This window comes from Tachyglossus aculeatus, chromosome 24 (assembly GCF_015852505.1).
Source record: "Tachyglossus aculeatus isolate mTacAcu1 chromosome 24, mTacAcu1.pri, whole genome shotgun sequence".
NCBI classification, from domain to species: domain Eukaryota; kingdom Metazoa; phylum Chordata; class Mammalia; order Monotremata; family Tachyglossidae; genus Tachyglossus; species Tachyglossus aculeatus.
The window spans coordinates 14,826,685-14,852,117 of NC_052089.1; the positions used below are offsets into that span (position 1 = coordinate 14,826,685).

Consider the following 25,433-nt stretch of genomic DNA (forward strand, 5'->3'; position numbering starts at 1 on the left):
AGTAACCACAAGTGGAAATTTGAGTCAAACATTCACTTTACAACCTAATAATATTTTTCTCACTAGTTTCTCACTGGTACTCAAATACGATTGAATGAATGAATAGTAGCACTGTGAAGAACTGTAGTGTGATTATTTAACAATGTCATCTGGAGGGACTTGCCAAAGATTCAGGTAATTTTAGAGAATCTGTTGGACACGTACACGTCATTTAGCAATTCAGGATTTCTTCATTTCTCCCCCCAGCAATAATATGCATAAAGTAAAATGTCACCACAATCTACTTAAAGGAAGTGTAATCCAATAATAAAGTAAATTCATTGTTTCCACATCTATTTTGAGCACATAAATCATAACCAAGGCTGCTGAAGAGAAATCATAGTTCGCTTTACTGAGATAATTACAATCCATAAGTAATTGTTTGGGTAATGGATGGCATTTTATTGGTTCACATTCCATGGTTGCAAAAATAGGTCTCTAATTCATTCTTCTCATTTATCCATATAGTTCTACAAGTAAACTGTAGTTAATATGTCTCACCTTAGTTCAACTATTGTTCAATGTTCACTATAAAGAATCTAAATAGGTTACAAAGAAGTGGCCTTGGGGAATAAAAAAGAGAACAAAAGAAAGCAGTGAAACCACAAAATTACTCATCATCATCATCAATCATCAATCGTATTTATTGAGCGCTTACTATGTGCAGAGCACTGTACTAAGCGCTTGGGAAGTACAAATTGGCAACATATAGAGACAGTCCCTACCCAACAGTGGGCTCACAGTCCTTAAACTGGAGTGCAGACCTGGTTTTGTATATGAAAAGTGGCAATGCCTAAATTGGGGTGATTTTAATGTACAAAGTCCAATCTGACACCAGGGTCCCACTGAAAGAAAATATCATTACTTCGAACAATAAGGCAAATTTTACCATGAGATACCTAAATACTAACCTAATGGTCACCACCGCCTGTCAAGTCTGTTATAATAACACTCACTGAGTGCTGACAGTGTATTCACTGAAGGACAGAACAGAGGAAGAGAGTGTCGTTGCCCAGGCTTCCCAGTTAGTCGATTACTGAAATGGTTAGAAAGAAAGGCAGATTTGAAAGAAGAGAGAGCGTCTGTATTTTCAGGAAATATGTAAAATATGTAATGTGGAGTTAACGTAGCTTTCTTGAAACATTTTCCTTTGCCATTTTGTAATCCAGTTGATTCAAGTCAGAAGGGCAGGAAAACAACGATTACAAACACGGACAGCACTTCCGCCGGGTTCCCTCCCAGCCGAGAAACAGAACTGTAAGCATAGAGCACACTGTTACCTTGGCACGCAGAGCCTCTCTCTTCATAACCAGCATCACACAAGCACCTGCCAATGGGCACCAGCCACTCGCCCTCTGTGCTGCAGTACATCCTGGGTGGGTCCTCTTCCTTGGAATGATTAACACAAGATCCCCGCACTTCCACAAGGGACTGCGAGTCCATGGGAACAGTGTCTGGAAACATAGCCAAGTTTTTGACGGTGAAAGGACACTTCTTGAAGTATACTCTCACTGACACCAAGGCCACACAGGCGCCAACGTCTTGGAAAGCCAGATAAAAGCCTTTCCTACTGACAGGTCCTACCTCTCGAACCTCCGTGTTGAGTTTGAGAATTCGGTCCCCGAGATCCATTTGTGTGAAACTCTCATCCGCTGCAATAGTGTCGATCTTTGTAAATTGATGCTCCTTGAATTTGACCCCCTGATCGTCATCAGACTCCATGTAGTACAGGTTGAAAGTCTCCTTGCAGGTACCCAGTACTAAGGGAATGCTATTACAGTCTCGCAGGGTAAACTTGAGCTCCACATAAATCTTCTGAGCTGAGTTGCGAGGGACCCAATTGGTTCTCAACCAATTATTCTGACTGTGATCCATGACATTGCACACCTGGTACGTCCTGATAGGAGTATAGTGTTCATCAACACCACTGATTTCTTCCCACTAGAGGTTAAAACATACAAAAAAAAAGAGTTGCCATAAATTGTAATATCAAGAGAAACTATTACATTTCATGTTCAGAAAATAAAAATGCAAAAACAAAATAGATCAATCCTCCGTGTTTTTAACTCGACCATTCTGCCACACCTTTAGAAAAGAGTTACTTGTTTTTTAAACTAGATGCTGGAAATTACAAAAAGTTCGACAATCCAAGAGTTCCTTCTTCCCAGAAAGGGAATTCCAAAAGTTGAGATCCTGCTCAAGGAAATGCAGTCTTTCAGGTCACACCCACAAATAAAACCTAGACCTCTGACCAGGACTCAAAAAGATTCCACAGATGGGAGTTAAAAGATTAAAATCAACCGAGCAATAAGTTAAAAGCACTTTCAACACCTCTAACTCTCTCTGGACCTGGAAGCAAAAAGAAATACATTTCATGGGAATATTGCCCAGAAACTTGAAAACCACCATCATGAGGAAAGCACTGCAGCCACCTATTTCTCCATATGCAGCGTTATCTCTAAAAATTCTGAATGGAGACAGGGGGTGTAGTCTCTGAACTCAAGAAATTGTAGTGAAATTGGTTTTGAAGGAATTACACCTGATTTCTTAAAAATAGGCTGGGGAATAGGGTGACTGCATGAATCCTCAATGACTATGCCTAGACGTTTCAATGTCCCAGTCAGTGACCCATCCCTATCCCATGAGCAGTATTATTCTAGGTGTAGTTGAATTCCATGGAAAATATTATCAACTACCACAAATTGCAGACTTTGTTCTATAGCCAGAATTACAGCCCGATGGGAATTTCATAAAACTTGAATAATTTTAGAGGCATTTAAAACTGCTTACAAATAACCTTCCATTCCCAGTGAGAAAACCACCAATGCCTCTGAAAAGATTCTTTAAAATGCTTTTTGAAATGCTGCCCTGCACTGCCTTATGGTGGATTGAGGGAATTAGCTAGTTCAGGGAAATAAGGGAATACTTTCCCCTACCCTTCACCAAATTCCCTACTGCCTTTAGTCATACATAGATTAGTGGAGTTAACTAGCTTTTTGTACCCCTGTACTTTAACAGTATTACTCACTAATCTTCTGAATGTTTTGAATGCCACGCACTTCACTTCAGGGTATAAAAAAAGATGGGGCATTTTATGCTAAATATTGTCAACAGTTTGAAGTAAAATATTATTTTAATTATGGTAGTCTCGATGCAGTTTAACATTTTCCTTTTCAATTATAATTTGGCAAGCTAACACAGGCACTTGAATGCATAGGTATAAATTCCAGGATAATGCACACAGCACCAGTATGCTCAGCATATAAAAGGTTGCAGAGAGCAATTATCACTTCATTAATTTGTAATGAAGAGTAAATTGCCTGGAAGTGATTGTAGATTGCCATTTCAGTCCACTTGCAAAAACACTAAGTCTCCAAATCTAGCACTTAATATGGAGACATTTACTGAAGAATAAAGCTGGCAAGGTTAAAACCCTTAAATAATCATTTGCTGAACAATTAAAAAAAACACTAAGTGGTACAGCCATTTTAATTCTTGCTTTTGAAATTCCAGTGAATGTCTATGTTTGCCCTTACCTTCCTATCTAAGTAATAAATGTATCAAATACATAATTCATTAAAACTTTTGGAGACATCGGTGCCAAGGAGCTACTCTGGCCCAAGTAAGCCTGACTGAACAAGGCTGATCCACATGATGTGACACCTTTCCAGCCTCAAAGTCCTGGGAGAAATAACATCAAGCAGAACCTTCCATGCTTTTTGAAATTCTGCCCAGCTGGAAATGGTGATGCACTAAGGGTTAAATCACTTACCCAAGACTGCCCAGCTTTCTTACTCCTAGTCCAGTTCTCTTAATACCAAACACCATTAACCTTTCATCTCTATCTGCATCCTCTTTCTCTTGTTGCTTTGTTTCTTTAGTAGAGAAGCAGCGTGGCTCAGCGGAAAGAGCACAGGCTTGGGAGTCAGAGGTCATGGGTTCTAATCCCAGCTCCACCACTTATCAGCTGTGTGACCTTGGGCAAGTCACTTAACTTCTCTGGGCCTTAGTTACCTCATCTGGAAAATGGGGATTAAAGACTATGAGCCCCATGTGGGACAACCTGATTACCTTGTATCTACCTCAGCACTTAGAACAGTGCTTGGCACATAGTAAGCGCTTAACGAATACCAAAATTATTATTATTATTAAGCACTCATTGGGTGCAGAGCACTGAGCTAAGCACTGGGAAAGAATACATGGATGAGAATTAGACACAGTCACAATCCCTTGGTGGTCTCACAATAGAATGTTTTAGCATAACAGAACACTGAGGACACTGCCCAATAACCCGCTCTTCCCTAGGAGACCATTGTGAAATCAATCCCGCACCAAACCTACTTGCCCTTCAACCAGCTGAGCTCAAGAAACCTGGGGGAGGCCCAAGTTCCTTCTCTCTTAAGCAGCATCCCACTTTATTGTTGCCAATTAATTTAAGAAACTTTTTTTTAATTGTTACTCAATTAACATAACAACCATCCTTTTGATAACCCCTAAATTACAATAATTGTGAATGGATACTCATTGTGGATGTGTAATTGTCACTGAAATGACATTTTCAGCTGGTTGCCACTGTTGCTGCATATTAGATAAAAGTCAGTGATAACTTCCTTCAGAAGCCGGCATGGTTTAGAGGAAAGAGCCCAGGCTTGGGAGTCAGAGGTCTTGGGTTCTAATCTTGGCCTCGCCACTTGTCAGCTGTGTGACTTTGGGCAAGTCACTTAACATCTCTGTGCCTGTTACCTCATCTGTAAAATGGGGATTAAGACTGTGAGCCCCCTGTGGGACAACCTGATCACCTTGTAGCTACCTCAGTGCTTTGAACTGTGCTTGGCACATAGTAAGCACTTAACAAATGCCATCATTATTATTATTAAGTCAGTGTTACCCCATATTAATGACAGGAAAATCATACAAAACAGACATTTGTCGTGGTATAAATTCAGTCTCATTTTTAATATATTTGTTCCTTTTTTTCCTCTGGGTGGGGAGTGTGGACCAAAAGTGTTGCTATTCTTGCATTTTATTGAACTCAAGTGAGTGTTTATTTTGGCAAGGGGGAGCTTAGGGAATCTGTCCCTTGTTTTCCTTAAACCATTAAAAATCTGACTAGTTGCTAAATGGGTAGATCACAGCCAAAATTGTGTGTTGTAAAAACCCTGAAGACAGCTCTGGTTGTAGGCTGGAAGGAACACAGCAAGGAAAGAAAGGACAAGAAAAAAAACATGCTACATGTTCTAAACAGCAAAATGGCTGGTTTGTCTTGTCCCTCCAGGACAATAATTAGAAATTTTGGGAGAAACTGGCCCATGGGTAGAGAGGTACACTCCATTAAGGCTGGAGGATGGTTTTCCTGAGAGAAAACCCCAGAGAGACAGTTGGTGTCCGCGCTACTTTCACGACTCTGGCTGTATCCTGATATTTCTTCCTGGACAGCAGAGAAAGGAACATTAGAATTGAGGAATATGACTTAATACACAGAAAAGAACATTTGGAAAGGCAGCTGATAGAAAATAGAACAAGGTGATTACAATTCAAGTCTATTCACAAGGGGAATAGAAAGGGAGTAGCCCAGAATTAGGATGATTGTTAAGTAATAGAGGAGGTAACAAGACAAGATGATGTGGGCAGAGGTATGTCTCATGTAATATTTTATGAAACAGTCTGCAATAATGACGATATAAGCCTTGATTTACTACTTCAAAGTGCCCCCACATTCTCTATATGATGGCATAAATGCAAATGTTCACTTTATTTCTACAGTTTAACATCAGAGAGTCACTTCCCAGCACTTATTTTATTTCTGGAACAAGTTTAAATAGGAATTGATTTCTTTCATTTTGGATATGAAAACTTTTTTTCCCTCAGCTTTACTCAGCCGTGTTAGATTGAAAACATACCACCAAATACTGACACAATCTAGCAGCCATAATAGGCAGAATGAGCTATTAGAATGAGTATGAGATATTTATCTAGAAAAAAATATGATAGTGATAAAATAATTGAGAATACATACTTATAGTTTGACTAACTACAATGAAACTCAATTCTGTCATTAATAGTATTTAATATTGTATCTGTCATTGATAATAGATTGTAAACTCGTGGGCAGGGAATGTGTCCTTTTTTGTTGTTTTGTACTCTCCCAAGAGCTTAGTACAGTGCTCTGCACACAGTAAATGCTAAATAAATACAATTTAATGAATGAATTAAATCACATCACATCAATTTCTATATGCATATATATTTAATATCTCATTTAATCAAGTCTCCCAATAAATTAGAAGACAAGCTCTGTTATCTCATATTTTTGACCGCCAAACATCAAATACCTAATATGAATACACTGAATTATTTGACTAAGTGTAACTACTTGGAAATAAAAATGAGTAAAACGTTTTTTGCAAAATGTGTCAACAGATCTGGGCCTCCTACTGAGCTAATATTGACCTTTGTAGAATTGTTATGCATAAAAAACTACTTTTATGATGTACAGCAATGATACATCAGTTGTGAGAACTCATGTGATTTATTGTGGTGTCACAAAGATAATATCCTTATCTTTTCCATTTATATCCCCTACTTTCCCTCCATTAAATTACTCATATTCTACCTGAACTTACTGATATTTTCAGTCTGCACAACTTTATCACTTGATGCCAAAGAAATGTTTCCTGTTGTTCATAGTATTCAAAATTTACTACTTTCAAATTTCAGCCTTTCATCCTGTTGATGTGAGATTAAGTGATTAACAATTCTGTGTACATCTTATTCACACTTCATATTTCTTTCAATGGTATCTGTTAGTGCTTACTATGTGCCGGGCACTGTTCTAAGCAAGTCAGACATAGTCCTTGTCCAACATGGAGCTCTATTCTATAGAAATACCACAAAAACTTGACATAAACCTTTGTAGGTCTCGATCCAGCTCTCCCAAATTATGGTCTGAATTACAGCAAGATTGATGACCAATAGGTGACATGATTTCACTTATATGACTTACTCAAAACCAGTGACCTGGCCCCATGACAGATGAAATTTGATATATTGCAATTTGAGTAATAACTGTTGGCTTCAGAGCTCATAGATCTCTCAAGAGCTAATTGGAGAATCATACTGGATGTGATGACCACTAGAGAAATTAGATAAAGTGACAAGGGGATTTGAGACTGATCCTGCCAAGGTGGGGGAAAATTGAGCATTGAAAATAGTATCAACCAATGGCGTCTGTCTGTTCTTGGCAGAGAGCAGATCACATGAAAACCAATAGGTCTGTTATAAAATGGATGAATGGTCAACCCTAGGAAGAAGGAATGACCAGTAACTCTGGCCTGCCTTATGTCAGTTCGCTTCTGATAACATGCAAAATGCCACTCCTATCGAGGATCCTCATTCTCAAGAACTAGTTGGAGAATCATACTAGACTTGAGGACCATTAGGGAAATTAGATGAAGTGACAAGGGGATTTGAGACTGATCCTGCCAACGTGGAGGAAAATTGAGCATTGAAAATAGTATCAACCAAGGGTTTCTTTTGTAATGTCTACTCTTGGCAGAGAGCAGATCATCTGAAAACCAATATATCTGGTATAAAATGGATGAATCACCAACCCTAGGAAAAAGGAAAAAGGAGAAAGGAAAAATTCTGATATAGGAAAAATGAAAAATAAATAATAAATGATGGCATTTGTTGAGCACTTACTATGTGCAAAGCACTGTTCTAAGCACTGAGGGGGATACAAAGCAATTAGGTTGTCCCACACGGGGCTCACAGTCTTAATCCCCATTTTACAGATGAGGCAACTGAGGCACAGAGAAGTGAAGTGACTTGCCCAAAGTCACACAGCTGACCAGTGGAGGAACCGGGATTAGAACCCATGACCTCTGATTCCCAAGCCTGGGCTCTTTCCACTGAGCCACGCGGCTTCTCTGAACAAGGAGAGGAGCTACAGAGTTTGGATTTCCCTTGGCCTGGGCAACTACAGAGGGTGAAAATTCAGACAACAGCCCTTGGGGAATGAAAGAAGAGAATGGATGGTGATCTGGGCTCTGTCACTACTGGGGAGATCCTCAGCCAGAACTGTTCATGGAGATGAGTCTGGATGATTGCCCCTGTGGTGAACTATAAGGTGAGTGAGAACATTGCTGGTGGTTGGACACACAGATTCATCTTGAGCCTCCTGCACTACACTTTTGATTCCCTGCTGCTATGCTTTTGATTTCCCTCTGCTGCCCATTGTAAAAGAGGACGGCCTAGCAATGGACACACATAACAAAGACTGATACACTGACACAAAGTTGAACAAACACAGAACAGTAACAAACTAGGTATGTTCTCCAGCATTTCTGGAGCTAATCAGCCAGGGAAAAGAGAGGAGACTTCTGTGATGCTACCAAAATCTTAATGACTGCCCACATTATTGTGAAAATAGAGCAAATGCTTACTTGAAAAAGCTCTAGATAACTACCTGAATTAGTTTAGAGTTACAATTCACATACTACCAATAATGTTAATATGAACTTGAAAGACTTGCTATTTTTAAAAGAGATCATAATGCCATCATTATTATTATTATTATTATTCAGGGTTTCTTTTTTTTTTAGTGCTTCTTCTCCTTCAATCTCAATACACCAAACTATGAAAACCAACTTCAAATATTAAACATAGACTACAAAAGAGGGAGGTACAATCTTCAAAGATCAAACATTCCCTACCAGAGAACCACCTCTAGTTTCTTTTCTATAGCACTATTCTCCCCCATTCCCATATTACCAAGTCTTAACCAATTAACCAAAGTAAAATTTTTGATAGATTTCTACAGATATTGCAGTTGCAGAGAAGGTTCTACTTTAATGCAAAATCCAGATCTGACATTTCACTGCTTGGGCAGGGGAAAATTTTTCTTTTTCTTAAAAAAGAGCAGAGAAAAATAAATGACAAAGCTGGAGTCTAGGAATCTTGGATATACTCCAGCTGTTTTATCAGCTGCACCACAAGCCAAGGTAACCTTAACCTCTCTTGGCCTTATAATGCCACTAAACTGCTGCTTTTAATACATAGCATTTTGCATCTCAGAGCAAGCCATGCTCAGTTTAATATCCTGATTTCTAAAGAATATATATGCCGCCTAACCAACACTGGAATTGAAAACTCCATATATTCATTGCTTTCTAACCAGAGCTCCTATCACATGCCAGTGAGTCAACATATCCACCATCCTTTCAAGGAGCTCTAGTCTCAGTTTACTGCATTGGGAATTGAATGCAGGAAAATCAAGCCAAGCATGAGTTGTTTTTTGTGGTAAAGTGGAAAACGTATAGCAGAAAAAAAAAATCAGATTCAGCAAATGTGCAGTGGTGAGGACTAAAGAAGTCACCCAAATGAGATCTGGAAGCTTCAAACTTTCTGGAAAGATGAACAAAGGATGACTTTGGATATGAAAGGAATATTGAGGGAGATGACTAATTATGTCGGTTCTTTACTAGTATACCAGAAGTTTAACTAAATAAAGATACCACAGTTTTTAAAAATTGAGGTTAAATTCTGAAAAAAAGTCCCTCAATTAAGATAATCTAGAAATTGCGTTAAACCTAGTTCTTCAAATCTTTGATAACTGGATTTGATATGAACAAACTATGCTGTACTATGCTTTCCAGATAAAATAATTCCAAATACTTAGTTCCTAAGTCTAAGGATAAAAAAAAAGAACTTAACTTACACAGCTCTCAGTGTGACACTGATTACATGCTGTGACAAGCTCAAAAATGAAAACATCTACACACATGAGAGATTTTTTACACCAAACCATGGCACTAAACAGAAATGAAATCCTGCTGGGAACATGTATCTACAAGTGCGAGTATGTTTGACTTTGTATCATGCGTTTGTGACTGCATGTGTTAATAGAAAAAACTTGAGGAATCAGACAAGGGTTTCATTGTCTTGATTTTGGAGGTTTTCATATGATGATAAATTGTGCTTTCTGAGAGGTCAAAACATGAAGCTTACTATCTGTCCACAGGCAGTCCTCACTCAAATCCATACCCTGCCCCATCAGTGACCTCTTCCCCTAACAGTTTAAGATAAAACACAATTCCTTACTGCAATCCCTCTGGATTACTTTGAACAAAGATTAGCAAGTGGTTCTGATAAGTATCAGGTATACTTGGGTACTGCACTTGGTTCTGTGACCTTTGGGCATTTGATATTCGCCCCCAAAGCACTTATAATAATAATAATAGTGGCATTTATTAAGCTCTTCCTATGTGCAAAACACTGTTCTAAGCACTGGGGAGGTTCCAAGGTGATCAGGTTGTCCCAAGGGGGGGCTCAAGTCTTAATCCCCATTTTACAGATGAGATAACTGAGGCACAGAGAAGTTAAGTGACTTGCCCAAAGTCACACAGCTGGCACTTGGCGGAACCGGGATTTGAACCCATGACCTCTGACTCAAAGCCCGTGCTCTTTCCACTGAGCCATGCTGCTTCTCGTACCAGCCAAGCTGGTACACTTATGTACCTGTCCTTAAATTATATACTATTCATTTATTAATTGATATAATTGATTTATACTGATTCCATCTCCCCTCTAGACTGTAAACTCATTGTGGGCAGGAAACGTGTCTGCCAACTCTGTTGTACTGTACTCTTCCAAGCGCTGAGTTTAGTGCTCTGCACATAGTAAGTGCTCAAACTCATCTTATGGTTCCTTCATTTAGGGACCTATCTTAAAGGTCTAGTTGCTTTAATTAGGGATGAATTTAAAAAAGGGAAGGATTCCAGAAGCCAGAAAGCAGCATTATCTCTCAGGAATTCAAAATATGCATTGGCTATAAAACAGATTAAAAAGCACTTGCAAAAATGGTGAATTTTTCATTTGCTTGTCTATTTCCAGTTGGTTTCTTCAATACCAGAATCAACCCCCTCCTTCCCCTCCCCATCCCCCCGCCTTACCTCCTTCCCCTCCCCACAGCACCTGTATATATGTATATATGTTTGTACATATTTATTACTCTATTTATTCATTTTATTTGTACATATTTATTCTATTTATTTTATTTTGTTTATATGTTTTGTTTTGTTGTCTGTCTCCCCCTTCTTGACTGTGAGCCCGCTATTGGGTAGGGACCGTCTCTATATGTTGCCAACTTGTACTTCCCAAGTGCTTAGTACAGTGCTCTGCACACAGTAAGCGCTCAATAAATACGATTGAAATAATTAATTAATTAAATAAATAAATTGGCATGAGCAAATTTGGTATCTCAAGCATCCCAGTGAAAAAGCTTGATATAAAGACATTTAAGGGAAAGAAGAGTCAAGCAACAATTTTCGATCAAATATAAATCCTTTGATTAATTTTTGCCTGGGAGCTAGGCTGACCTAAGCCTTAAGGATTAGGAAGGTGAAAATTCCCAGAATGACAGATTTCTGGGCAGAACTTTTTTTCTAATGGTATTAGTTTAGCGCTTACTATGTGCCAAGCACTTTTCAAAGCATTGGGGTATCCTTGCCTATCTGTTCCTTGCTCATACCCTTTTGCATATCCTTCAGTAATTTTTAGGGAGACCCAAAGGGCCAAATAGATTCTATTGTTTAATATTATTAAAAAAAATGCATGCCTTTATGTTAGCATAAAAAGGATATAGACAGATATTCCAGAACAAATAGAATTGAGTATTCACAGAAAATAGCAAAAAAAAAAAAAAGATAATAAGAATGATGAGAAAAGAAAGAGAAAAAAATATAAAAGACTGTGCAGATGTAGAAAAGCATGATGTCAACAGGCTACAACTTTATACAGAGAAATGCCCCGAATGTCATATTAAAATGGTGGATCTTAAAATATTGGCGAATCTTAAAATGTAAAGAACAAGTTTAAAAAAATCTACTTTGTGTTCACTAGAGGCAAAATTTTTGTTTCTTCTCCAGTCCTGCTTCCAGTTTGTGTCAGAATGCCAATTGCTAAGTATTACAATCAATAATGAAAGCTAAAATCAAAAGGAAGAAACCTAACCAAAGAAGATGTCACTCCACATATTATCTAGTAACTTACTGATTAAAGATGCAGAAGCATGAAAGATTATTCTTTTATTTTTTTCCCAGAAAAATGTAAACAGATAATTCAAGGTATAGAAGATTTCCAAGCGCTTAGTACAGTGCTCTGCACACATTAAGCACTCAATAAATACGATTGAATGAATTTACAAACGTCATCCCAGTTCCTCCAGAGAACACCGCAGAGATTCTGTCAATCAACTGTTAGGGTCCAGGACTCCAAAATGAACATGACTCTTACATAAGGGTCTTGTAAATTAGTGTTAAACCAAACCCTAGGCAGGTTGGTGATTTGGAATTCCTGTACATACTCAGAATATTTTAAAATGTGGACTGGAAACTGAAATGATGAATTTTCCTTATAATGGAATTCTGATTCATTAAGGAAAAATATGGCCTGAGGAAAAAAATACTAAAAGTATATGATAAAGTCACTGGTAAACATTTTGTTTTATCACATATGTCAGACCACTGAGGAGCACACTTTTTTAAAACTACTTATTGTGGTTATCACATTGACATTGTATTTAGTTTCTAAGGAGTACAGACAGTCTCATTTACAATTCCAAGCAATCTAAAATGGAAGCATTCAAGTCATGTTTTAACATTGTATTAAATCATTTCAATTCATTGTTTTGCAGGTATTTTCAGGTAAGTAGAGTTCATTCTCAGGTACTGCACCATGGGGGTTACAGAGACTGACATGAAAATCATTGTGGAGCACTAAACCATAAATGGAGCCTAGGAAGTGAAAGGGGAAAAAAAATACTATATTTGGGTGAAAGTGAGGCACCAATCCTCTAGTTTGCTGTGTAAAATTTGTATCAAGGTCAAGACCTACATCAAAGAGCCCAGAAGGAGTAAATCCAAAAGACATTTCAAATGAAACTTTGACGAGAAATGTGAACAGGATTAGGAATCAAAGTGATATTAGCTCAAGGTGTTTTGGTTCCACTTCATGAATATAGAGGTCACACTTTGACAAGACTTCTCATTATCAATGTCCAAACATTAGAGAATAGGGATTTTGTATCCTGAAAATGTAGGAGGGGGGTTGGGAATTGGAATACAGTAAATAGGAATAGAGTTCAATGGAGTTCAGTCTAGAGTTTAAAATACGAACAAAAAAAAGATAAAAGTGACTTTGGGTTACAACCTGCTATTTTTAATGATCTTGTCAAACCATACCTGAAAAGCACCTAGGAAACTCAGCATGGGCTACTTTTGATGTACATCATATTTTAAAATGCTACAGCACTTCTAGCTTGAGTTTCAAATTTCTCCAAAGCAAAGTGCCCTTGCTTACACTAATCTTTTTGAAAATACTCAAAGCTACCACAAGCTTAGAGCTTGTAATTCCATTTATAAAAGTTCCATTTTGAATCATTTCAAATGATAAAAGTCATATTTTTTTAAGTCGCTAAACTACACTCTGGACTCATCCAGGCATAGGTCATTGTTTAATTTTCCCAGCCCAGAGATTCTATCAGGACTGGACAAAGGAAAATGCAGACATTCCTTTCATGCTAGAGCTACCATTCCACAAAGTTACAAAACCTTGTATGGATAAAGGTTCAGAAATTCAGAATGACTGCATTACTTACAACTAGTTTCCTTTCTAAAGTGACAGAAAAAGAGCAAATATTTATCCAACTTCATTTGTACTCGTATTTGGATATGTACCCTGTAAGAATAATAATAATGGTATTTGTTAAGCGCAAAGCACTGTTCTAAGTGATGGGGGAATACAAGGTGATCAGGTTGTCCTACGTGGGGCTCACAGTCTTAATCCCCATTTTACATATGAGGGAACTGAAGCACAGAGAAGTTAAGTGACTTGCCCAAGGTCACACAGCTGACAAGTGGAGGAGTTGGGATTAGAACCCACGACCTCTGACTCCCAAGTCTGGGCTCTTACTATTGAGCCACACTGCTTCTCTACTCACCCTCATCCTCAGTCCCACAACACTTATGTCTCCCCTCCAGACTCCTTGTAGGGAAGAAACGTGCCTAACAACTGTTATATTGGTATGTATTAAGCACTCTCCTAAGTGCTTAATACCATGTTCTGCACATGGTAAGTACTCAATAAATGTAATTGATTGACTGATTTGATGAAGAAAAAGTATTTCCCTTCCCAACTTTGGCATTCTTTTTGTTCTTCCTTCTTCCTACTATAGTAGTTTTAAAAGTATGTCAGAGTGGTATGTTCCAATAGCATTCTGTGGGAAAGAGTCCAAAAGATTGGAAAGAGAGTCCAAAATGGCTCTCTGCCTCACAAAAGAATTCATTTTTAATATTAGTCATGAAAAAAGGACTAATTTAATCCAGATAGCCCACATTTTACTACCAAAAGTGATATACAAGACATGCACTTGTACATGCCTGTCGACAGTAATATGAAAAGAGATTCTTTCTACTGACTAGCAATATGCTGACTTGCATATTTTCAGAGCTATTATAATGATGATGGCATTTATTAAGTGCTTACTATGTGGAAAGCACTGTTCTAAGCGCTGGGGAGGTTACAAGGTGATCAGGTTGTCCCAGAGGGGGTTCACAGTCTTCATCTCCATTTTACAGATGAGGTAACTGAGGCCCAGAGAAGTGAAGTGACTTGCCCAAAGTCACACAGCTGACAATTGGCGGAGCTGGGATTTGAACCCATGACCTCTGACTCCAAAGTCTGTGCTGTTTCCACTGAGCCACGCTGCTATTACCCACAACTTATTTTATGTACTGTATATCATATTAACACATTATTGTTAGGACCAGTACTAATATTAATACTTGAAACTCCTGATTCCTTTGCTCAGCTGAGATTCCACAACATTTTTCCAGCCTCAAAGAACTTCCGAATAATTATTGTATAATTTATTCCTTTATGTCAAATCTGCATAGATTGAAAAACAATATTCAGAGCCACAAAAAATGAACAACAGAGTTTATTAAAGGAAGCTTTTTGATATTGAAGGCACTACATACTCTAGATTGAGAGCGGGGGCAAGGAACGTATCTAATAACTCTATTGTACAGTACTCTCCCAAGCACTTAGTGCAGTGCTCTGCACACAGTAAATGCTCAATAAATACCACTGACTGACATATATAAAGAACCTTCTGCACTTTTAAATGATCTTCCTAGTATATAGTCAATATACTTAACATTGTTGTCTTTGTGAATTATTTCATGCACCTCTGTACACTGTCAGTTCATTGTGGATAGGGAACATGTCTACCATCTCTGTTATATTCCCCCAAACACTTAATACAGTGCTCTGAACACCGTAAGTGCTCAATACCTTTGATCATTTGATTCTTTGTTCTAAAATTAGAAAACCCATTAGACACTAGGTGCTTTCCCTTTGCAGTTCCAATGCTTATTCCTCAAAATAAACAAACACTTGTATACAGTTCTAATACTGCCCAGTTAAGAAGACTCTGAAGCTCTGGCAGTGAAACAGCCTGAATCCATGCTGACATTTCCATTTTAAACAAGGATCTTTACCTCAATTATCTTCAAAAACACTGAGGTCACTTTGTTATTGTGTATCTTCCAGGAGTCAATGACTGAAATTTGAAAGTAACAATTTTTTCCTAGCAGGTGGTAGCATATTATATTATACAGTTTAAGTTAAACAGTGTTTTTAGGCCTCTATGAATTGCTACTGTGTTTTGTTTATTTTAGAGAGAGTCTGAATAGGAATCAGACTAAGGAATCTCCTGCTGGAAACAATGTAATTTCATTGATATGAGGGCATATACGGGAGCACCATTCAGAGAAGCAGCGTGGTTCAGTGGAAAGAGCATGGGCTTTGGAGTCAGAGATCACGGGTTCAAATCCCAGCTACGCCAATTGTCAGCTGTGTGACTTAGGGCAAGTCACAACTTCTCTGTACCTCAGTTATCTCATCTGTAAAATGGGGCTTAAGACTGTGAGCCCCCCGTGGGACAACCTGATCACCTTGTAACCTCCTCAGCACTTAGAACAGTGCTTTGCACACAGTAAGCACTTAATAAATGCCATTATTATTATTATTTCTTAGTTTTCAACACAAACTCAGCCTTTACTCATGTATTTAAATAGGTAGCAAAACTTGTTTTAAATATATCTGCCTTCCACAACTTAGAAAGAACCCAGAATTTTAAAGACACACAAGGCTACCTTGCTTACTATACATGTTCTCCCCATAGGAGTAGACACTGAAAGGCTGAGCTAAAATTAGAAGAATTACAACTTACTAAGCCAGGACAAACTCTGTCAACAGAGCTGACAGACGGCAAATCTGTTGTCTTATGGTAAAGGGAGAATCTTATGAATGAATATTTATTACTGTACAGAATAACCACATTGAGTATTTATTGATAAAGGATTCAAATTCATTTATATCTAGACAACATATTCTTCTGCTCACTCCTTTTCATCCCAGCCTCCCCTCTTTTCAATTGAAGGAAAAAATAAGAAGTTGCTGATTAGTTAGCTATTGCAACTGATCCATGGGGTACTCATTTTCTACACAAAGATAGATATCACACTATGTAGAATTTGAATATTTCATATATTTTGAGAAGTTATTATTATTATTTGTTATGTTTATGATCATAGTTTAAAAAACAGTTACCTTTAGCCTCTGAAGTCTTCATCTTTAACTCAAATATGCCTAACCAGAAACTACTGAACAAAAATGTTAAACACCTTGAACCTGTGTGATAAGCATATGTTAATTTTATTTCAATGTTACAAAAATAAAGAGGAAAAAATATATTTCTATATTTTCTCAAGTCCAGATCATTCAGCATGGCTTAGTGGAAAGAGCACGGGCTTTGGAGTCAGAAGTCATGGTTTCAAATCCCAGCTCCACCAGTTGTCAGCTGTGTGACTTTGGGCAAGTCACTTAACTTCTCTGTGCCTCAGTGACCTTATCTGTAAAATGGGGATTAAGACTGTGAGTTCCCCGTGGGACAACCTGACCACCTTGTAACCTCCCCAGCGCTTAGAACAGTGCTTTGCACATAGTAAGCGCTTAATAAATGCTATTATTATTATTATTATTATTATTATGAATAGGACTTCCGTACCAATGTTTTTAATTTTTTTTCTTCTAGGAAGCTAGAGAAGAGAACATTTCAAATCAAACACATTCCCACGATCACAGAGTATAAAGTTTTAAGTTTTCTCTCAGACAACAATATATCATTTTCTGAAGTAATTTTTTCTCTTTTAGTGGCTTTTCTTACTCCTTGTGTCTTTGTTTTTCACTAGAAACTTGAAGCAGATTACTAGCATAATGTAGCTGCTATCCAATGATACGAAGCATTCACCTCCTTTTTCAGCTTGTCAGATACTTTGCATAAATATTGGTCTAGCAGCCACACAATTATCTGTAATTTGAATTGAGTGACCAATACAGGGGTTAACTTGGTGTAAGAGAAATTAGGGAAACTAATTAATATGTCAAAGAAGTACACCCTCATCCAAAAGAATTAATGAAGCTTGCTGAAGACACATGTGGGCCCCTTTGTAGTAGTGGCTTGACTGTACAGCCTGGTGCAGCTGATTTAGGGTAAATTGTCTGTTACTGGCCAGTTGGCCACCACCTGGCCCCCTGGGCCAGTGTCTTCCCACCCCCAACAATCTTCTTCCCAGCCCTCAATGGCAAGCTGTTATCACTAAACAGCTAGTCTGACAAGGTTTGGTCGCACAAAGGGCTCTTGACATGTGAATGAAGGGCGAGGGCTACAATATGAATGGGGAAGATTTTCCCCATTCAGACCTATAATGTTCACAACAACCACCTCCATAAAAGAAAAACCCATCCTTGGTGTCAGCTAAGCTATTAGCATTTATAACCGTATGCTAATAACCTTCCACATCACTCTTACTTTCCACAGCCCTTTAGCCAAATGGATTGATGGCTGCAGGGGTGGAGATTGGGTGGGGATGCGGGAGGGCTTCTAGCTATCTCACAGGAATCTGCTTTAAACTGTCTGTCTCCCTAACAGTAGGCTTCTGTCTGGGAAGGGATTATAAGCAGGCTTACACAATGCCCTTAGAGAAATGTTACTGATGACATGTAAGTCCCTAATAAGGCTCTTATAGTTAAACATGGTCCTATTGAGGTTAGATGGGTGGTCCTTGCTCTGAGCCCAGTTTTTAAAAGGCCTGAGTCAGAAATCTAGTGCCTTTAGGAGGCTGTTTTTTGTTGAGCTGCCTCTTTTGGAGGCTTTCCAAAGTACCTCAGTTACAGCTTTAAGTTTTACAGTACCCTGAAAGGATCAGTATTTCTTTTTTGAAAGCACGGTATCCTGGGAAATATCCAGCTTGAGGAAAGTCATGAAGATGTAGCCTGACTTCCTAGTGCATCACTCATTTAAACTAAGACCAGTGTCATTAAAAGGCACCATCTCTAAAAAGCCCACTGAGATAGCGCATCGACAATCCTCAAGTATTTTTGAACATGCTACTGAATAACAGTACCTGGTTCTAGTGCATAGGAATAGTAATAATAGCAATAATAATAATAATAATAATAATAATAATAATAATGGCATTTATTAAGTGCTTACTATGTGCAAAGCACTGTTCTAAGCTCTGGGGGGGATACATGGTGATCAAGGTTGTCCCACGTGGGGCTCACAGTCTTAGTCCCCATTTTACAGATGAGGGAACTGAGGACCAGAGAAGTGAAGTGACTTGCCCAAGGTCACACAGATGACAAGTTGTGGAGTCAGGATTCGAACCCATGACAACAAACATCATCTCTTCTCCTAATAATAACACTGGTATTGGTTGAGGGCTTACTATGTGCCAAGCACTGTTCTAAGCACTGGGGTAGATACAAGGTAATTAGGTTGTTCCGCATGAGGCTCACAGTCCTAATCCCCATTTTACAGATGAGGAACTGAGGCACAGAGAAGTTGTGACTTGCCCAAAGTCACACAGCTGACAAGTGCTTAGAAACGGTGCTTTGTACATAGTAAGTGCTTAACAAATGCCATCATTAAGTGGTGGAGCCGGGATTAGAACCCACGACCTCTGACTCCCAAGCCCGTGCTCTTTCCACTAAGCCACAAATTTACAGTTCAAAATGTTGGGTGGGAGTGATGCGTGTGTGTGTTTGTGTGTACCCAAATACAGAAGATCCTTTAACTTTTCAAATGTAGAAATGCTTCCAACTTCCAAAAACGTTCCCAGTACTTAAAAGATAAAAACAACCTTCCTGGGCAAATAGTTCTCATCAGGAGAGAATTTCAAACGTATTATAACATTCTGAAGGTGAAGGGAGACTTCAGCCTACCCTCCACTCCGGTAGGGTATAAGGGCAGATGTTTCACCTGGGTGGTTGATAGATGGAAGGGAAAAGAGCTCTGGTTCATAAACCCCTCACTGCTCGTCCCAGTGCTATGAGTCCTGATGGAGGAGGTGGGGAAAGGATGCACCTATATAACCTTTACATTGGTAGTTAGCTTGTTCCTTTGTTTTGTGCCTTTCTGACAATTATCTTCTAGTGGAGAAACAGAGGGGTGTGCAGATTGTATGCATGCCCAAGCCCAAGAGCATCAGAAAGCAATATTTTGAAAAAGATCCCAATACCACCCACCCTGCTTAGACTAATTTCTTCCTGCTAATAGTGTGTTGATTTGTTCTGATTAGGGGCAGTTGAGCCTTTTAAGGAGACGCCTTGGTTTCCAGGGCTACCAGTAATTATGTTGTGTCAGCATGAAATCAAATATACCAGACTTTCTACTTACAAATAGAGGTGAAGGCAGGAAATATTTCTGACACTGTCTGCCTTAAATCACATCTCACTGTGACAAGACCTTAAAAATCAAAAGCCCCCTAAATTTAAAATTCAATTTCATTTACAGTCACCAAATGTGCTCTTTTCTCTGTTGTTCTTGTACTTGAATATATATTTTGGAGTATCAAACATGCAACTGATACCCAAATAAATTGATATTCGCCTCAGAGTGCTTTAGGCTAGGAGAAGATATCGATTGGACTTTTCCCCACATCCAGCTCACACCAGAAACAGCAGGATTTGAATGTTGCCAAAGAAAGGGTTAGTAAAGGTGTATTTTTCAAGCTTCCTTTGACCTACAAAATGAGTAAACTGCGGACCCTACTTTCAGATTGCTTCCTCTATTCAGGACTGAAATCTGAATTGATATCCAACAGAAAGCAGAAATGACACAGAGTGGCTCACTAAGATGGAGGCACATTCATTCATTCAATCATATTTATTGAGCCCTTACTGTGTGCAGAGCACTGTACTAAGCGCTTGTGTAGTATAAGAGATTCGTGTCATGGACTCTATACCTTTCGTGCCCACACCCTGCCTCTGGCCTGGAATGTTCTCCCTCTTCATATCCAACAGATGGTCACTCTCCACACCTTCAAATCCTTATTGAAGGCACATTTCCTCCAAGAGGCCTTACCCAACTAAGCTCATATTTCTTCTTCTCCCACTCCCTTCTGCATCACCCTTGCACTTGGATTTGCATCCTTTATTCACTCCTCCCACAGCCCCATAGCACTTTTGTACATATCCAGAGTTTACTTATTTGTATTAATGTCTGTCTCTCTCTTCTGGATTGTAAAATCATTGTGGGCTGGGAACATATCTACCATCTCTGTTATGCTGTACTCTCTCAAGTACTTAGTACAGTACTCTGCACACAGTAAGGACTCAATAAATAAAATTGATTGACTGTATCTCGGGTTTCTGATTATTTTTTAGGAATCACTGCTGAATGTTGAGGATTCCTCTTATCCTCTGATCCAGCATTCACCGTCCATAAGGAAAGCTGTGACATTCCATGCAAGTTCACCTGAGAGCCAACAGTGGATTACAAATTATCACTTGATTATGGACAGCACACAAGGGTGGCTTGAAAAGGAAACTGAACCAAACTATCCAACCAGGATTTGGTTGTCATTAAACAATTGGATAAGGAAAAGATCAAACTGTATTTGTGGCTAATTTTATTTGTTTTGTTTTACAAAATAGAAGGTTTGTAGCTTTGCTTGACAGTTGTTGCCATTTTTTTTTTAATTTGGTGGAGTTTCTAGTTAAAATCTTGCAATGAATTTCAGTTTTGAGACTTTAGGACCAAGAACCTGCATGAAGGATTTAAGTGAGAGTAGTTTTGACAGCACGACACATATTCTCTCATCTCATCCCTGTCAGCAGTGTTGTCATTCACTCACCTGGTGACACACGCTAGAGCACAGCCATTTTCAGTGCAGTATTTTGGCAGAGATGAGGGGGCTACCTAAGACGAAACTCTGAGTCACGAAGAAGATGCTCTGTAAAATGGACTCAGAGAAACCAGACCCCAACCCTTCATTCCTTCCCCTCCTGTCATGGGAGAAGCATGGGGAAGATTGGTGCAGCTAGCCATCAGTCTAGCTGGAAAGGGGCCATCCTTCATCTGTCATGCACTGCAGGTTTATGGGGAACCTGGTTCTAAATCATTCCTAGATGACCTGCTTCTGAGTCTGGGTTTTGTATATAGCAGAGCAGCAGCCTTGCTGTGATCTATTAAAACTCAGTCCTTGACACTGGCTTTGTTTCCCTAGATACAGGCCTCTTTGGAAATTATTTTGTACAAATCATATAGCTGTAAGCTGAGGTTTGGTAGTTGTGACTACTAATTTGCCAGTCTAAATAAAATTTTGGCCCTTTTTACACTTTTTAAATTCACAGGTCTAAATGGAAAATCCTTATCTATTAAGTTGGAGGTTGGTTTACTTGGCCTCTCACACATGTATTAGTTTGTTGATTGGTGAAGGTCAAATGTAAGATGCTGTGTGCAATGCCTTTAAACAAATGATTAATACAAACTATTATCGGTGTTATCTTCGTCAAGCTTGAACTCAAATGGAAAAATATGCGAATCACTGTCAGCGTATATTTGTGACGCGGTATTCATCTTTTATTATAGCAAAACCACGTATCACTCTTTGATTTTTCAGCTTAGGGATTAGGCAGACAATAAGCCAGACTGTAAAATGTCTTTCGCTTTGCACTGAAGCACATCTCATGGCACAAAATGCCACAGACTTGTCATAGTTGAAATTTTTATATAGAAACAATTTTACATGAAGCTAAAGTTCTAGCTAGAGAGCATGCTTATGCTAGTCTGTGAATATGTAAATGCTACCCATAAATGATAATAAATTTATTAACTCTAAACGAACTATGAAATAAAACTACTAGAAACATGCAGAAATGAAATATGCCTGCAGCTTCCCAACTATTAAGGAATGAGTTTGTTCGCTGAGCAATTTTTTCCAGGGCTATCCAGCAATTCCATCTTTTGGCCCAGGGCCATTTGTAAGGGAAGGAAATCCATTTTTGCATATGCGGTGAATAATAATAATGATATTGGCATTTATTAAGCGCTTACTATGTGCAAATCACTGTTCTAAGTGCTGGGGGGGGGGGGGAGATACAAGGTGATCAGGTTGTCCCATGGGGGCCTCACAGTCTTAATCTCCATTTTACAGATGAGGTAACTGAGGCACAGAGAAGTGAAGTGACTTGCCCAAAGTCATACAGCTGACAATTGGCGGAGCTGGAATTTGAACCCATGATCTCTGACTCCAAAGCCTGGGCTCTTTCCACTGAGCCACGCTGCTTCTCTATATAATGGACCTCTTTTTTTTCCCCACCAAAACAAAGATTGGCTGACTAATGAAGCTCCCAAGCAAGAAGGACAAAGACAATTGTTGGTGTTATTGTACTGAAAAACGTGAATGCTTCAGAGTGTTTTTTTTTAACTAAGCTAGAAGCTATGTAAGATTTCTGGATAATTCATTAGAAAGACAGATCTCTCCTTTATATCACCTATTTTATCTGTTAGCTTTAAACTTTTTCAATACATTAGAAATGAAGTTACCTGTTATGTCACATTTTTAACCATCATAACCATTGAAGATTAGGTCATGAAAAAGTAATTTCAAGTTACATAACTGTGTTTCTAAAATAATGTTTTAAACCTTGCTGTTATCACTAGATAGGAAATTCAATTCCATCCCCCCGCCCTGCCTCCTTCCCCCCTCCCCAAAGCACCTGTATATATGTTTGTACATATTTATTACTCTATTTTACTTGTACATATTTACTATTCTATTTATTTTATTTTGTTAATATGTTTTGTTTTGTTGTCTGTCTTCCCCTTCTAGACTGTGAGCCCGCTGTTGGGTAGGGACCATCTCTATATGTTGCCAACATACTTCCCAAGCGCTTAGTACACAGTAAGCACTCAATAAATATAATTGAATGAATGAATAAATCAAGATACTTGGCAAGTCTTTTTGAAAGGACCAAATAGGTTTTTACTACCCAACATGCTAATTATCTTGAAAATTTATCATATTTAATACAGGATTTAATACAGGATGTTCATTGTAAAGGAGAATAAAAACCTCAGAAGGATTTCATTGTATATACTACCCTCTGTGTTAAATGACAAAAATACTCATATGTAAAATATATTAAGGGGTTAGTCATAGGACTTCCAGGGTTAGTAGCACCCAAATTCTTGGCTTTTGCTAATCATGGCAAGTGGAAGTTTGAACTTAAGGATCAAAATGCCTGTAGCCTATGAAAATGATCAAACTGTTTCCATTTTCTAGCTCTAATAACACAAATACCACAGTTGCCAAAGTTATCTGCTTCTTATCAAGATACATGTTTGGCACAAGAAGCATTCAATTCATTCATCATTGTCAATGCACTAACACACTAATTATTTCAAATTGTTTCCTCAGGCAGAGGTCTAGGACAAATGCAGGCAAGCCAAAAATAGCAGTTATGAATAATTATGCATAATTTACCTCAAGGCCTGGACCAGTCTATCATTAAAACTTTTACTTGCCACACTGTGATCCGGACTAATTGTAGACTTCAAAATTAGTTCAAGGTTGTCTTTTTATCCGCTGCCAACCTCTATCCCTCTTAGCTTTCTAGTGCTGTAGCTGTTCAAATGAAATGCCAGTGAGAATTTGAAACTAAAAAAATAAAAGGTAAAACAAAAATGAGATCAAAAAACAGTATGGGTGCTTACATCTTGCAATCCTTTTCCAAGTTCACCAAAGAATAAACCTAAGGAGAAAAGGTCAAAACATGGCAATAACTTAACTGTGGGAATTCTATCTCCCTCCAGCTCAAAGGAGAAGAAAGGGTCCTGGAAATAGGCAAACATTTCACTTCAACTCAAAATGAACTCTGAGTCCTAAAACTTTCAGTTCCTACACTTTCCTTAATGTTGTCACCTCTATATTTTGTTCTTTATGTAGAGAGGAAAGTAAAACGTCAATCACTAACAAAAACACTTTAAAACCGAACAAATTCACCCCTTTCCCTTTAAGGTCTAAAACAAAACCGTACACCATTCCAAGCTTTGATTGGCTTCACTTGGCTAAAACTTATTCTTTGTTGCCTTGCTATTCTCTATTTTTGTTATCTAGGGAACCTGTAAGGATAGGAAAGAGTGGATATAGCTACTTCGGGCTCATATTTGCATTCCCTCAGATTGTAAACTGTTTGAAATCAGGGTTTGTATCATTTACTTACGTTGTACTCCGCAGCACTTAATAAACTGTTCTACACACATTAGACACTTACAGCCTCCTTTCTCCCTGCTATCCATTTACTTGCAAATTTTTAAATTCTGTTGCTTTCCTATACTTGTTATTTATTTTAGAGTGTGTCTCCCCCACTAGATTGTAAACTTCTCTAAGGTATGGATTATGTCCACTAAATCTCTTGTGCTCACCCAAGCATTAAGTATCCTACTTTGCACAGAATAACTAAGTAATTAATAGACACTATCGAAAGATTATAAATACTACTTTTTGACTCGTCTACCAATATAGATGGCATACTGTTTCTACTGAAAAGGTTCTTGGCTTCAGACTAGGAAGGTATGCCGTGCTGGAGCCAGGCAGATTTTTAAATAATGTTGGTCCTAGTGATTCTAAATACTTGTTTTGTGGTGTCAGAACCAAGAGTAAGAACTTACCACTTTCCATGTTCCATTTTGTCTATTTTCTTGGGCTATTTTTGTTTTGTCTGCTGAAAACCTTCTGTGGATTCCTATAAACAGCAACCCCTAAGCTCTGTTATAGCAGTTCCTATAGAAAAAAAAAGCCACCAAGATACTCATTTTCTTAGCCTGTGTTTTTGCCTGTAGCTTGGTTTCTTTTAGATCTTGTCTGACTTCATTTAGTTCCTGAGTTTGTGAGGCCAACTATTTGTATGAAATACTATTTTTGCCTTTTAATCTATAAACTGAATTCATAAGCCATGAACGTCATGCACACTAAAAATCC

General features: G+C 38.4%; 1 protein-coding gene across 5 annotated transcripts in view; it reads right to left on the minus strand.

Moving 5' to 3' along the window:
- Window positions 1-1,171: 1,171 nt before the first annotated feature.
- The window catches only part of LOC119945196 (ephrin type-A receptor 3-like), a 65,692-nt gene continuing 41,430 nt past the window's right edge, over window positions 1,172-25,433 (minus strand). For 3 of the 5 annotated variants that reach the window (XR_005456150.1, XR_005456151.1, XR_005456153.1), the window contains 3 exons: window positions 25,124-25,235; window positions 23,937-24,110; window positions 1,900-1,980 (listed from right to left, as the gene is read on the minus strand). Coding sequence is in view for 1 of the 5 variants with exons in the window: in XM_038766263.1 (XP_038622191.1) it covers window positions 1,219-1,980 (762 nt within the window). In the remaining 4 variants the exon portion in view is untranslated. Of the gene's footprint in view, window positions 1,981-23,936; window positions 24,111-25,123; window positions 25,236-25,433 lie in introns of all 5 variants that reach the window. The other 2 variants (XR_005456152.1, XM_038766263.1) reach the window with 2 other exon arrangements.